General features: G+C 38.7%; 1 protein-coding gene across 5 annotated transcripts in view; it reads left to right on the top strand.

The window, feature by feature from the left end:
* Positions 1-15,502, top strand: part of RUNX1T1 (RUNX1 partner transcriptional co-repressor 1) — a 148,558-nt gene that overhangs the window by 11,988 nt on the left and 121,068 nt on the right. The window contains exons 2-3 of one of the 5 annotated variants that reach the window (XM_050802193.1): positions 10,178-10,237; positions 15,327-15,499. The exons of 3 other annotated variants lie outside the window; for them this stretch is intronic. In XM_050802193.1, the coding sequence (XP_050658150.1) occupies positions 15,412-15,499 (88 nt within the window). In that variant the 5' untranslated portion in view covers positions 10,178-10,237; positions 15,327-15,411. Of the gene's footprint in view, positions 1-10,177; positions 15,500-15,502 lie in introns of all 5 variants that reach the window. One more of the 5 variants, XM_050802192.1, reaches the window with a different exon arrangement.

A 15,502-nucleotide genomic window follows, 5' to 3' on the forward strand; every position in this document is an offset into this window, starting at 1 on the left:
CTTAAGTAATGCCCCATGGTTGATGTTTAAAGTGTGAGACCTGCTTGTTCAAAAAAGTTTAAAACTGTCAGTGTTGCCTACAACTATTAATATTTTCAACGACCAAGAGATACCAATTTAAAATCATCTGCTTTAATAGTTCTAATTGTGATTACCTTTATAAAGTAATGCAGGAAGGAGTAAAGCAGACATTTGTTTTAGTAGGTTTCATATTGATCAAGGCCTCTAAAGCAAATCACTATTTGGATGAATAGGGCCTTTAGAATATAGATCTTGTAGAAGAGGAATGCAGAGGACAGATATGTGAAGTTTTCCCGTTGTGTCTCTAGCAGTCTAAGCACCTCTAAGTGCCTTGGGGAATGTGATTGACTGGGTTCATTAATCTTTTAACACCTGGGGCACAGACCACTTCTAAGTGTGCTCAGGGCTCTTGAGGGCTGCTATTTAGTTGTTGGTCTTGGGAGAGAGGAGAGGAATTGATAGATACTAGAGACCTACTGTGAGCCTGGCCTTAACCAACCTTCACATACATTCTCATCACTGATTTTTAAGTAAATGATTAACCAGTGTTTCACTTTCTTAATTTCAAAGAACCCCAGCCCATTGCTCTGAGACTCTTGCCATAGTTACTCTTCTGGCTTGATCTTTCGCCCAAATTTAGAAAATTGAGGTTTCTTTGTATTCCCCAAATTAATGACCTACTTTGTGCCTGAACTTCAGTAATTATTTAGGACCTTATTCTCTTAATCATTGGCTGCATATTCTCCTTAGTGGCCGTATCTACTCATCCACTGTTTTCTTTCAGTTATCCCCTGTTCACCCCCACTGAGTAATCAGACTTGGCTTCCAGCTGACATATCCTTGGATACTCACGAGTGTGTGCCAGTCTGTATTCCTCAGTACCACCTGATCCAGACTTCTCTATTACCACATTCTGTTCCCGCATCAGAATACCTTAATTCTACACTGCACTGAGGCCATGAGGATTTGATCTGTTTTTTTTTGTTTGTTTGTTTGTTTGTTTTTGTTCTTGTTGTTGAACTTATCCAGTATGCTGGAGTGATTTTCTGCCCAGTCCTTAGTTCTTGAGTCTTGTTCCTTTGTACTTGGTCACTCCATTATATCTTGATCTCAGCATTTCCCAATTGGCCAGGTTCAACTTCCTGGTTACCTCTTAAGGTTAGAGGACTTGTGCACCACCTTTACTCCTGGAAAAAAAGAGTTTGTAACTAGTTTCGGAGTGTAAAGCTTTCTCCGTATTAGAAGAAAAAAAAAAAAAAGGACCTGGTGTCTGTGTGCAGTCGCTTGACTAATAGGCAAACTGAGGTTCCCTTTCCAGTTCAATCACTGACTTGTTGGGTGGCCTGGGGTGCATTCCAGCCCTCAGGCAAATTTCTCAGAAGGCGAAGGGCAGAGTTGGTGATTCTTAGGCTTCCCAACTCTCATACGGACAAGTCTGCGTGTGATACTGAAAGTAGGCTTTGGGGCTTTCCCAGGGTTAAGAGAGTGACAAAAAAAAAATCTTTTTTTTTTTTTTTTTTTAATTCAGGGATTGGGGTGGGTGACACTATAAATCTTCATCTAATCGGGAAAGGGATCACTGTGGAATGTTACTATCATTCCAGTCTTCTCCATCATAAGGAAGAGCCATTATGGACTAGGGAGCCATTATTTCCATAGCCATCCTAAATCTTAGATGATTGTCTGAAATTTTAGTTTTTACGATTCCTTTTTCAGAGGTGAATTATGTAGGAATAAATCTGTTTATGTAGTGAGGAGGGACTAAAGAGTTTGGGTCTTGTCCAAGGAAAATTGCCTTTATGCTATCCCCTCATAGTTACTGGACAAGATGATGAACTCAGTGCCTGGGGGTAGGAGTGAGGGGCTGGAGGCTGAGGTGGATGGGGTTGCTTGTGTTTAGCAGGCATTCACCATAGCCCTGGTCTCAAAGTTTGGACTCACTCCACTTGGGAAATTTAGAAAATGACCTCTTTAAGCCATTTTTTGGAGAGAACCTAGTAGCAGCTTATTTAATTGAACTTGGGCACATTATCATCTGGCTAGGAAACAGATCTCAAGACAGACTGAAAAATTCTGTTTGAAGAAATTGTTTGCCACTGCTTCTAAAATAACTAAGTAATTCAATTATTACCTATTGATTTTGTACTTTAGTTTGTAAAACTGTTGTAGGTGATTAAAATATAGACATTATTAGAGATTTGGTTCTAATTTGGGTGGTTATAAATAGTAAACCCAGGCTAGGGTTTCTTTTGAACTTCAGAGTTGTTGGCATTCTTCTGGTTTGATCAAGGTGAGCACTTCCTCATCATCCAAAATGACAGTGGAAACTTACTGTTTACTAAGATGTCTGGGATTGATTTGGCTTAGGAGTAATATTTTCATCTGTCATTGGAAATGGATGCCACAGGAAGCACTGTTGCTTCATAGGTTGTAGAAAATTTTTGCATTGGTATTCAGAGTTCAATGGAAAGTCAAATTGAAGTTATTTGCCACAAAGGAGAATGTCTTAAGAGTATATATACAGCAAACTCTTAGTTGGTACTAATTGGGTTGAATATTATGTCACAGAAATATTAGATAAAATATTAGCAGCAGTAATGGTAATTTGTCTAAAGAAGCTCAAGAAATGGGTGGCTGCTGATAATATGAGGGGAAACAGTGTCAAACAGTAATAAGCTAGACATGGCCATGTGCTGAGATAATTAGAGCACTAGGAGAGAGAACTAGCTATGAGATGTTATTATAAAGAGTATCTGGGAGGACTCTTCCACTAGACTTTTTGGAGAATCCACCCAGTAACACTTACTGAGGAGATCAGAGCCTAATATTAGGAAAGCAGATCAATAATGGTACCTGAAAGGGTTGGCACAGATCATGATGCCAGGGAAATAGCACAGCAGTATTGTGGAAAATATTTCAAATGAACGTTGACAAGTGGAGAATCAGAAATTAGGAAGTTATCCCCACTGGTTATAAGCATGATACAAGCTGTGCTTTAAATGCAGTCTTGGGAAGTTGATTAGACTAGCTTAAACTAGAAGTACTACACCCTTTTCCCTAACCTCAAGGTACAGGGGCATGTGAACTGTAAGACAGGTCACGGACGACTAATAGCTTATTTTCTGAGTCTATGCATATGTTATGTACACAGTGATGAGCAAACACAGCTGGGAAGAACAGCAGATGATATTGGGACTGGAACTGGGTGTTTATCAGACTGACATAGTAATCCTCCTTTCCTGTGAAAGTGTTCTTTTTAAGTGACTGTTAGGATTCTGTAACTTTTATCATGTGTCACACAAGAAGTATCCTTTACTCCACAGCTCCTTTGCTCACCTATCACACATTTTCATTCTCCGCTTCAGCTAGATTTATTTAGAAATGAGGTCCACATTCAACATCTGATGAGAAACAAATGTGGACAATGAATTCTCATCCTTTTGTTTAAATAAAGTGAGGTAGGTCAGTTCATGTCTAAAGGAAGAGTTAATGTAACCAGTCTCCATTGACGTGCCTGAGATTTGAGTTGGCTCAAGATTTGAGATTTGAGAGCAGGCATAAAATATTGGAGGAAAATATAGGTGAAGAGCAATAAAATGAACAACCCATTAAACCTGATTTGACTATTTACAAAGAAAGTCACATGCTGTTTTGGTAACCATGGTAAAAACACCTTTTACAGCATCTGATAGAAAAGTAAAATGTTTACTCTTGGGAGTGAATCTGAAGTACATGGATAAATATTTAGTAAATGTCTTCTATGTATAAAGCTGTGTGCTAGGTGTAGACACAAGCACGTAGTCGGCTAAGTTTCCACTGAATGATAAATTCACTCAGGACAAATTAAATAGCTACAGAGATGGTGGAGCTTGATCAGTTACCAATTAAATGGTACAGCAAGTGAGATTTTAGAGGCAGGTGTGAATTGAAATTTAAGCTTGTCTTGAGACAGGTAGGATTCATCAAGGCAAAGTTACTGTAATAGGATTGTAGTAAGTTATACAGTAGGAATAGGGAGTGCAGAAGCCTAGATATGGAAAAGACCTTTGGAGGAGTATTGGGGTGGAGTAGGGGTGGAGAGAGAATAAATTAATACTGTGGCTGCAGCAAAAAGGGCCCTTGGGTGATGAATGGGAAATGAGAGCAGAAAGATCATAAATGTCTTAAATATCCATTTTGATTTAAGCTTCAACTTCTGAATTCACCAGATATTTTTCAGCTGTGTCCTGTGGAGTGCCTCAGGGTTGGGAGGTGGCATGGAGGGGTCCCAGATTGGGCACAGGGTCTTCCATCCCCTAACCACCATAAAACCAGAATAGCTCTGCTTTTATAAGAAATTGCTTTATATATTTGATTTTCTAACTGGACTTCTTTTGAACAGAGGAGTCCATGGTAAAATAGATCTTTATAAAACCAAGGTTAAAATAAAAATTGAGCTAGGCAAAGGGAACCCCTGGACCCAGTAACAGTTGTGTTTGCAAAGAGTTGGTCCTAATGTGAGGGGCCAGATGGACTGGAGGTGGGGAGAGCCTGGAGGCTAAGGCCAGGCAGGAAGCTTGTTGCTGCGGTTTAGGTTTTAGATATTGCAGAAGGATGACCAGTGTTGGGTTTGTGGGATGAGAAGGAAGAGGCAGGGGCAGGAGGTATTGCAAAGGAAAAATAATTAGCACTTGGATAGAGCAGTGGATTTAGAGAGGGGGAAGTTATTAATACCAGCCTGGATTTAGTATCAAGTGCTCTTAACTTGCCAGAAGCTGGGAATCACTTCAGGTGTTTGTTTAGAGGCAGCTTTGCTACCCTACCCCAGACTCATAGATTCACAGCTTCTAGAGAAGAGCCTCAGAATTTGCAGACCTCGGTCCCAGGGCTTCTGGTGGTCCCAGCTGCCTTTGGGAGATGGTGACAGGGCTGTCAAGTGGTGGGTGTTCCTTAAAACGCGGTTGTTACATAAAAGATCTGTTATTTACCACTTTAGGACTTGGCTCCCTCATGTGTTTTGCCTCTTTCCATGGATTTCAAACTGTTCTTTGAGTTTCTGTTGTGCAGGTGCCCTTGGGCCATGCAGGAGCATACAAAGTGGTCAGGTGGGCTGGTTCTGGGACCCTTAACTTCCCCTTTGACCAGTGCAGCCTGCTTTATACATTTCAAACATTGGACTTCTGTTTGTAGAATAACGTCTAAAACGTCTTTTAATCCTAACATGGTAAGAAGGAGAGAAGGTAGAGATGACAGCATATGGAGTTAAGGAGTAGCTGATGAAAGCAGTGCTTGTAAACCAGCAGGCCTCAGACTTGGGCTCAGTCCTCTTGTGGGAAGAGGGAGCGTAGTTATTTAAAGGTGCTTTTGAACCTAGATTCATTTGTTCAGTACCCCAAGCTCTGTCTGTAGACCAAATATTTTTTCATGTAATGATATTTTTCTTTTCTTTTTTGAGGCGGAGTCTCGCCTGTCGCCCAGGCTGGAGTGCAGTGGCACGATCTTAGCTCACTGCAAGCTCCGCCTCCCACGTTCACGCCATTCTCCTGCCTCTGCCTCCCAAGTACCTGGGACTACAGGCGCCCGCTGCCACGCCTGGCTAGTTTTTTGTATTTTTTAGTGGAGACGGGGTTTCACCGTGTTAGCCAGGATGATCTCTATCTCCTGACCTCGTGATCCTCCCGCCTCGGCCTCCCAAAGTGCTGGGATTACAGGCGTGAGCCACCGCGCCCCGGCCCAATGGTATTTTTCAAATCTACTTTAAATGAAAACAACAAAAAATGCATTAAAATCTACTGAGTTTAATAGAAATGTCTGTCCATTTTACAATCAACAGATAGTAAACTAAAAACTATCATATGCTGAGCCATCCTTTTTTTTTTTTTCCCAAATGGAAGAGTTGTTTTGGGAAAGTAAAGGAATTTCTTTAACATGTTAAAGAGCGTTAAATCCTTATTGCTCACTTTAGTTGTCCCCTATGTGAGAGATTTTAGTTATTGGAAGAAACAACAAAAAAATCTACCTGGGTGAGGACTTTCAGGATATAGTTCATTAAGATAATTTTATTCCAAGGTCTTTATCTTGTTTTGTCTGATAACATTTAATTTAAAAACGTGGTGGTAATTCTTTTTATTTTTTGAACTTTAACCATATTTGGAGTTTGTGATTTTGTTCTAAAATCTGCCGGAATTGGACTTTTTAAGACTTTTCTGCCTCTGTAGTGAATTATGCTTGATAAGCACTAATTATTAAGCGTAAAAAAAATCTTTTTTTAAAGAATGAAACATTTATGTGTGTTGATACAGAATTCTTCCTGAGATGTATCATTAAATGAGCAAAGCAAGGAGCAGAAGAATGTCTGTAGAATGCTACATTTGTACTAAAAAATGCGTAGAATTCTACTTGTGCAAGTATATACAAGAATCTGACAATAGTGCTTGCTATTAGGGAAGAAAGCAGGGCCAGGAAGTAGTGGTGGAAGGAGGCTTTTTGCTGTATATCCTTTGGTACTCTGAGTCGTTTTGCAAATCTTGTGCTCGTGTCACCCAGGTTGACTGGTCTGGACCTCTGGACCCTTCCAGGGGGAAGTGATGCTGCTCTTCCCTGCCAGAAGGCAGTCAAGTATAGTGATGAAGAGACCTAACTCCCCAGTGCTTTACCACTTATCTCCTTTAGCTACCCTTTTCATGTAGAAATAATTCTCATCTGGATAATAATGGCATGGCCTCATAGTGTGGTCATGAGGATGACATGATACGTGTGAAGGACAACCTTCAGTAAAGGGTTGCTTTTTCTCGGCGTCTGACTTGATGACTATGGAACCGTTCATCACTTTCTTCTCTAAACCCCAGTAGTCTCTCTTTGGCTGCTTCTTTATTCAGCAAATCCTTAATAGATAATCCGGCCCTGATGGACACTGGGGGATATGAGGATGTTGAAAACAAATGACGCCCTGCTTTGCCAGGCCTTTCCTGGACCTCTCTCTCTCAGCCTTCTCTAAGACCCTGGGTTGCTTCACGTTTGGACACCTAAGCTCTTTCAAGCTTGGCTCACTTTGTCCTCTCCTAAGCCTCTAGTGACACTTCGATGACCCTTCTTCCCCAAAGATAGAATTTACCACATCCAACTCTGCTATCATCCATGCAATTCAGACTTCTCTGCTGGTTTGTAAGCCCCTTGAAAGTGGGAGTCTGGAACAGTTGGGATACTTTTTAATGCTTTGTTAAATAGTTATTGAGAGCTCATGCCTTGAACTCAAGTGATTTACTTAAAACTGTCCTGAAACATTTCACTGCTGAGACTAAAGTGAAATCTTTGGTTCCAACAGCGTGTTGGTTTTTTTCTCAACCTCTTTCCACCTTGGTCGCTTTCATTGTGTTCTCTTGTCATAGAATGCACAATTTATTGCTGTTATATTTTGGCTTATAAGTTTTGGCAACTAAAAAAAATACAATAAAACAAAAGCAAAATCTACCCCATTCCCACCTCCTGCTCCAAATGAAGCACCCCATCTTTTATTTTTATTTTTATTATACTTTAAGTTCTGGGATATATATGCAGAACACGCAAGTTTGTTACATAGGTATACATGTGCCGTGGCACCCATCAACCTGTCATCTACATTAGGTATTTCTCCTAATGCTATCCCTCCCATAGGCCCCCAGCCTGCGATAGGCCCCGGTGTGTGATGTTCCCCTCCCTGTGTCCATGTGTTCCCATTGTTCAGCTCCCACTTATGAGGCAGAACATGCAGTGTTTGGTTTCCTGATCTTGTGATAGTTGCTGAGAATGATGGTTTCCAGCTTCATCCATGTCCCTACAAAGGACATGAACCCATTCTTTTTTATGGCTGCATAGTATTCCATGGTAGATATGTGCCACATTTTCTTTATCCAGTCTATCATTGATGGGCATTTGGATTGGTTCCAAGTCTTTGCTATTGTGAACAGTACTGCAGTAAACATACGTGTGCATGTGTCTTTATAGTAGAATGACTTACAATCCTTTGGGTATATACCCAGTAATGGGATTGCTGGGTCAAATGGTATTTCTGGTTCTAGATCCTTGAGGAATTGCCACATTGTCTTCCACAGTGGTTGAACTAATTTATACTCCCACCAATGGTGTACAAGTGTTCCTATTTCTCCACATCCTCTCCAGCATCTGTTGTTTCCTGACTTTTTAATGATCACCATTCTAACCGGTGTGAGATGGTATCTCACTGTGGTTTTGATTTGCATTTCTCTAATGACCAGTGATGATGGATGAGCTTGTTTTCATGTTTGTTGTCTGCATAAATGTCTTATTTTGAGAAGTATCTGTTGATATGCTTCACACACTTTATGATGGGGTTGTTTTTTTCTTGTAAATTTGTTTAAGTTCCTTGTAGATTCTGGATATTAGCCCTTTGTCAGATGCATAGATTGCAGAAATTTTCTCCCATTCTGTAGGTTGCCTGTTCACTCTGATGGTAGTTTCTTTTGCGGTGCAGAAGCTCTTTAGTTTAATTAGATCCCATTTGTCAATTTTGGCTTTTGTTGCCATTGCTTTTGGAAAACACGCCATCTTTAGGTGAACTATGAAGTGATCAAGCCACTTGGATCTTCATAGATGCACACTGTAACTTTTTATTTTATTTTCTTACCCTGAAGTTCATAAATTGGCTTTAATAAAGGATAAGCTTCTTGAAATTATAAGCAAAATTTTATGTATATGGACATTTTTATGAGATCGAACAATTTCTTTGATTGAGGGTCCAAACAAGGCTAAAATCCACTGTAGTGGTTTCCAGATTTTCCCTACCAGATTCACTCCGGTTGTCCCTTAGTTGCCACGGTCTCCCTCTTCTTCCTCTCCCTCCTCTCTTCCTTTGGATATCTGTATCTGCTTTCTGGACAGATCTCCAGGCTGAGCACTCTTCCTCCAGAACCCTTCTCCCGACATTCCTTCCCATCCAGTCTGGTCTTTTCTCTGACATTGTGTGGGATTCCAGCTGCTCTACTGCCTGATGAATCAGCTTCAGAACCACAGATGGTACTGAACAGTGAGGTAGGTCCATCTCAGCCTGAGATGCCGTGGCTCAGAATGCGGAAGTGGTAATGAGCCTCACTGTTTCTTCTTCAGGAAACCTTTTTATTTGAAGAGACAGTTTCGGCAGTGCAGTCTTCAGTTTCTTAATGCAAGTGACTGGACAATTTTAGACAGCAGTGTGTGGGGCCTCAAGGGAGGCCTTGATGGAATGAGGTTTCCATATTGTCTTAATACCGACTTGTGAGTGAGATTATTTCATAAGTCACTCTTAGAGATCTACTTTCTTGCCCAAGATGACCCTGTGCACATGATGGGGCAAGGTCTGAACCTAGATTTTCTTCAAGGCTTCACTATTCCAGGGCTTACTACTCTCCTGGAATTCTTCAAACCCTACCACGTAGGAATTTTCTACATGAACAGGGTCAGCCACATCAGTTGCAGCGGGGAATGATACTAAAGTACAAATGGAAAACTATCAAAACCTTTCACTGCACTTAGAAAAGTTACTGTTTAGAGTACAAAAGTACCACAATTTTCCAAATTTCTGAGAGACAGAGACAAAGGGAGGGAGGAAGAGAGGAAAGAGGGAAAAGAGAGAGAGAGAAAGAGAGAGAGAGAGAGATCAGCTGATAGGGGCAGCAGCAACCAGGCCATGCTTGCAGCTGGACAGTTGTTGTAGCCTCTTGAGATGTGTGACCATCAACCACGAATGCAGATGTTTCCAAAGTCCCATTTTTTTTCCAGGTGGAAATTGCTGGCATGAAACAGATGCCTTTATTTGGAGAAAACAGTCTTTGTAAATGATTCTGGTTCTCTCTCCTCTTATTCCCTAGAGAGAGTCTTTCACAGATGAAATTAGATTAAAAAAAAAAACAAAACTACCAAACATGAGTTTGTGTGTTTTTTTTTTGTTTTTGTTTTTGTTTGTTTTTTTTTCCATCACGCCAAAATGTTTTAGAGCCTGCAGCTTAATTCCACATATTTTGGTTTTGTTGACTGATCCTAGGTGTTTTGTTTTTATCACTAATAGTGCAGTAATTACTTTCAGAAAGTAAAAGATGATAATTGTACTGATATTTTTGAGTACTGACCTTTGCTTTCATTTATGTCATATTTCATTATATTAAAATAGGTACTACCTCTTTTCTAGTATCAAATGATAAGAACTGAGCACATTGGATGAAATAATACTTGCACTGGGAGCACTAAGGTAGGCACTTCACAAGTATTATCTCCTCATATCATCCTGGTAAGTTAGGTGTTATTATCTTACTTTGGAGATTTAAATCTGAAGCTTAGAGAGATTAAGTGACTTGTCCAAGGTCAAATAGCTGATAAGTAAGTGTAAGAACTGAGATTCCAGTCCAGCCAGAGTGTGTATACAGTGGGCTTCGAAATGGTCAGCGTGTGCAGGCCATGGTTATTTATAACACTTTATTTTTTGAAAATTAAATTATATCTGCAACAGAGAAGATATTTAAGAGCTTCCTACCATTTAAAATTGCCCGGTTTGTTAACTCATTGGTCATATTGCATTGTTGGTACTTAGTTGGTTGCCTACCTTCTGATTAATTTGTTTCTTAAAAATATTTGTAGGATTTTGAAATAATGCCTTATCCCAGGAGAAAGGGGCTTGAAGAAAGACCAGACCATATTCCATTATCAGTTATTCCCTGTTTACTCAGCCAGTATTTAGTGAATGCCTTTTGTGTGCCAGGCACTGTGCTAGGCACTGGGTGTAAGCATTGTTGAATAAACATGGCCATGCTCTTGCAGGCCTGACAATGGAATGAGTAGAGTGCATCAATGTAGGGTCCAAAGGTGTAAGAAATTAAATGGGATCTCATGTCTGCAACAGCTGACACACTCAATTGTGAGATAACTCAATGCATAAAAAGCTGCTAGAGTGCACTTATGCCTTAAAGGTTGTGTGGACTGTGCTGCAGTTCCCAGTCACAGTGTCCTGCTGCTCAGTGTGGGACAAAGGGCTGGCTTCATAGCCGTGAATGCCCTGGGTGACTTCCATGCTGCCCTATCTCTATATAGCACCAGCGGGAATGGGCTTCTGTGAATAGTACCGGGCAGGTAAAGGGTTGCAGAGCCTGATATAGACCCAAAGTGCTATAGTATAAAGAAGAGAAAAAGATCACGGGCCCCAGAAGTAGCCAGGGAAAGGTTTGCCAAAGTCACGGGGATTGAATTGGGCTTTTGTGGCATTTCATTGAGTGGGATTCATTTGTTTTTCTTTTTATTTGGGACTACTACAACTATGTTCCTAGTCCAGTTCCAAATGTGGAGGATAGAGTAATGAGCACCCCAGATAAGACCCTAGCTCTCGAAGACCTTGCAGTTTGGGGGTGAGAGAGGGAGAAAGATAAAAAAGAAGTTACTAAGATTATTTCATGTAGTGTTAAATATAATTAAGACAATTAAGAAACAGTGTTAGAATGATGCAGGGGTTGGGAGGACATGGTGGTGAGTCTTGATTTCAAATGGTTGGGGAAACCATCTCTCAGGCGGTGACTCTTGAACTAAAACCTGAGAGTTGAGGAAGAACTGGCCATGCAGCAGTCTATGGGAAGGGCCGTGAAGTCAGTGAACGAAGCCATGAGCATGAGAGGAAGCGTTCCGTCAGCGAGTTTATCCAGTCAGAGAAGAGCTGCACTCTGGAAGGGCGTGGTTGGAGTGGAGGCTGAAAACTGTAGATGAGTGCCAAGTGATGGAGGGTCTTATATGTGAGATTAGGCAAGAATAAGGACTGTGTGTTTCTGTGTGTGGATCTAGGAGATGAGTAGTTAGAAGAGAGGAGAATCTGGATGAGTGTATGCATGGAAGCTTAAGGAAGCTTGTGAAATCAGGATAATGACATTTAGTTCACATACCCTGCAATGAGGGGCACCCAAATCACACAGTGTCTCAGTAGCTTCCTGTTGGAAGTTGAATATAGTCCTAAAGTGAAGCATATATGGTGCTCTGTTGACTACTCCTTCAAATTAAAGGGACACAGAATTACCTACAAAGAAATGGTGAAGCTTTGACAAAGATAAGCTACAATCCAATGCCAAGAACTGTACTTACCAAGGTAATGTTTCCTAAGTCAGATATAATATAACAGATTCCTTTTGTGGTGATTCCCCTTGGAAACAAAAGCTAATGGTACATTTGTTCATGTAAAAGAATAGCTTTTATGATATAAAATGTTTCTGTGAAGGAAAAGAAAAGAGTTAGAGCTAAGGTTTGATTCAACCCCGGTTGATAGATAAAAAGAGGTGTGTTTAAATGCTCATTTTTGGAATAACCATATATCATTTACTAAAGGAAAAAATGCCCCAATGTTGATAGAATTCTCTAGAGAAACATGTTTAGGCAGTGAAAGGATTCCTGGCAGTGACTGAGAAATACAGTAATGGGGACTGCACTTGATCTCTTTTGAGGTTGATTCTGATGTGTGTAGTCTTTACATCCTATTAAATTTTTGAAAGATAAACTGATACAAGAATGATTTGCCAAGGCCATATGAGGTTAACTGAATTCAAATAGAAGGTTCTCTCAAGTTATTGCATTCCTTAGAAAATAAATACATTGCGCATATGGTTAAGATTGATCAAAAAAGTATTCTGTATGCCAGTGATTACATTCCCATCTGTGATGAAGGTTTTCTGTCTGCATCTGGTTTTCACATTATATTTCTGTAACAAGAATCCTTTATATAGCAGAGTTCACTTTCTGTATTTTCTATTAGCTGCAGCTTGAACTACTGCACGGATCGCAGATTTACACATGTGGTTTTCATTACTTCATACCATTGAGAAAAAGTAATATTTGTTTGGGAATGTATGTTTTCCACAATTTCCATGGTAATACAACATGTTGAGCCTTTTAAATAACACTTGTAGAACTACAAATTGTTTGAGGCATTCTGCTCTTGGTGGAGCTTAGCTTTTAAACTTTTCTCAGTATGTTCCCCTCGTAATGAGGTTTTACAAATTTGAGGGCTGAGCATCCAGATCTGAACAAAGCAAGTATTAAAGATAGAGAAATTTTATCATTTCCGTGTGACAGACTTCAGTGTGGAATAGGTCTCAGAGATACCTGAACATCGTGCTTATTACCATTACTTATTTTATTATTATTTCATATTGGAAGGGCATTTAATGTGTTGGAGATATGAAGCACAAATGTGACACTCCAGTCATTATTTTGAAAAATCCAAAGATTAGTTCGTTTTTTTTTTTTTTTTTTTTTTTGAGTTACCCTATTGATTGTGATATATTGTTTCATATATAAAATAGTTGTGGGGAAAATCCTCATAGGTAACTTTAGATTGACATTGTATATTGTTTGAAACTGTATTTGTATACTATGTTAACATTTAAGAATTTATAAATATGCACATTTAAAATATTTTGTTGTCACCGTGTTCCTGCCAGTTTTCTTCATTCACTTCAGAAAACTCTGAATAAAATAGATACTACCAGTGAAGTTAAAAAATAAAGTAGTATATTCCAAATTGAGAGATCATTTTTAATTGAGAAATTTGTTTTGAAGTTTATCACATGGTAATTTTATGTGCCTCAAAACCAAGATTACACCATTTTTGTTAAACCCAGACATTGGTCTGGTATTTAGCAGTCATGAGAAGGAAGAAATAGACTTAGACTCTAGAGGATTTGTATATGCTTTGCCTGGTTTGTTTGTTTACAAAAGAGATTATTAACTATGGCTCATACAGGGGCATGATCCACTTTTGTCAGACTCTCTGATGGCTTTTGTTGATGGTTGCTGAAGCACAAAATATTATGATTGAATCTAAGAAGAGCATACATTTTCTTTTTTCCCAATATTTTTTAAGTCTCTCTATATAAAATGTATTTTACCTTTGTACAGAAACATTGGAAATAACAGAATTGTGCAGAAAAATTACCCATATTGCCATCTTCCAGAAATAATCATATTTAACATCTAGATGTATTTACTTTCAGTCTTCCCTTCTGTGTGCACTCTCCCCCACTCCACTATTTGAGTACCTACATAATGGATACGTGTACATATGTTTATATATCTAGGTTATATTATTGAATTTTTTTGCTTTATCATTTGTTAATGAAATTGTTAGTATTCACAGTAAGCTAAATGTTTCGAAGATCCAGCTGATTGTCTTTGCTTACTGCAAGGCAATTCCCAACGAAGAAATATCTAGTAATGTATTTTAATTAATCAGTACTTATTTAATTTTTTAACCTTAAAAAACAAGAAACAAGTGATTGCATCACAAAAGAATCAGAATATGGCACTTAAACTACTTTTTTAAAAAAAAAATAGAATCTGCTTGTTTTATTTACATCAGAATATGTTCACCGATTTTAATTTCTAGGAAGTAATTTGGTCTCAAAAAATAGCAACAGCCTTAGTAATTCCTTTTGAGACTGCTTTTATAAATCTTTCTTCCCTTGCATTTGTTAAGTTCCTACCTTTTTCTACCTTATATGTGTATGACTGTGCTAGACCCTTATGTTTCCTAGTTGGTAAGAATTAAATACCAATACTTCATAGTAGTGATAGTAGTGGTAGCATTTTTAATCATAGTAGGTGAGGAATAGACACTCAATAAATATTGTGAATGAACAAATTCTAAATTTGTCAAATATAGCAGAAAAAATGAGAAAATTTATATTATTAAAAGGAAAAGAATGGTGTAGAAGTTTGTTGATTTGCTAAAATAATTCAACAATATTTGTTTTAGTAATATTTTTTAACTATTACGTAAGGATTATTCTTCACTGTTGTTTTAAATTATGTGAGCTAATGGCAATATTGAAATTTCAGAACAGCAAAAACAGTATTTGAATAATGAAACCAACCACTTTGTTTTGAAGCAGGATTAACTTGTGTGTAAAATTCCATAAATAATAATGTCTAAATTGTTTTCTAAAGAAAACATAATATCTGACAGATTATTATTATTTTTTTGAAACAGGTAAAATGTGACACATTCTCTTAAGGTATTGATGTGCCTATCTTTAAAACCAATTTAAGAAAGAAGAGCTTTCAGGTTCAGAATGTATCCAGCTTTGAGTCAGATGATTGGAAAATTAAGAGTCCTTTAGAAAACGTCATGATAGGAACTGAGACAATGGGGATTGTTTTGGATTCTTCTAAAATTTAGAATAGCTTGTATCTGTTTTTTTGAAAACAAAACAAAACAAAACTGGCCTAGTGTTATCATGTAAACAGATGGGTATGATACTTCAGACTGGTTGTGATATATGCATTTTTTTTCCCTTTGTTGTTGTCAATAGAAAAGATTGATCTCTGGGCTGGTGAACATAATCTCTGTCCCAGTCAGAAAAGGAGAGAGGAAATTAGCAGAGCGATTGGTGGAGAATGATATCTGTCAAAAGAAACACTTGGAGAGCACTGAGTTTAGTAATAGGTGACTGCCGGAAAAAAGGGAACTTTGAATATTGTCAAGGTA

This window comes from Macaca thibetana, chromosome 8 (assembly GCF_024542745.1).
Source record: "Macaca thibetana thibetana isolate TM-01 chromosome 8, ASM2454274v1, whole genome shotgun sequence".
NCBI lineage: Eukaryota > Metazoa > Chordata > Mammalia > Primates > Cercopithecidae > Macaca > Macaca thibetana.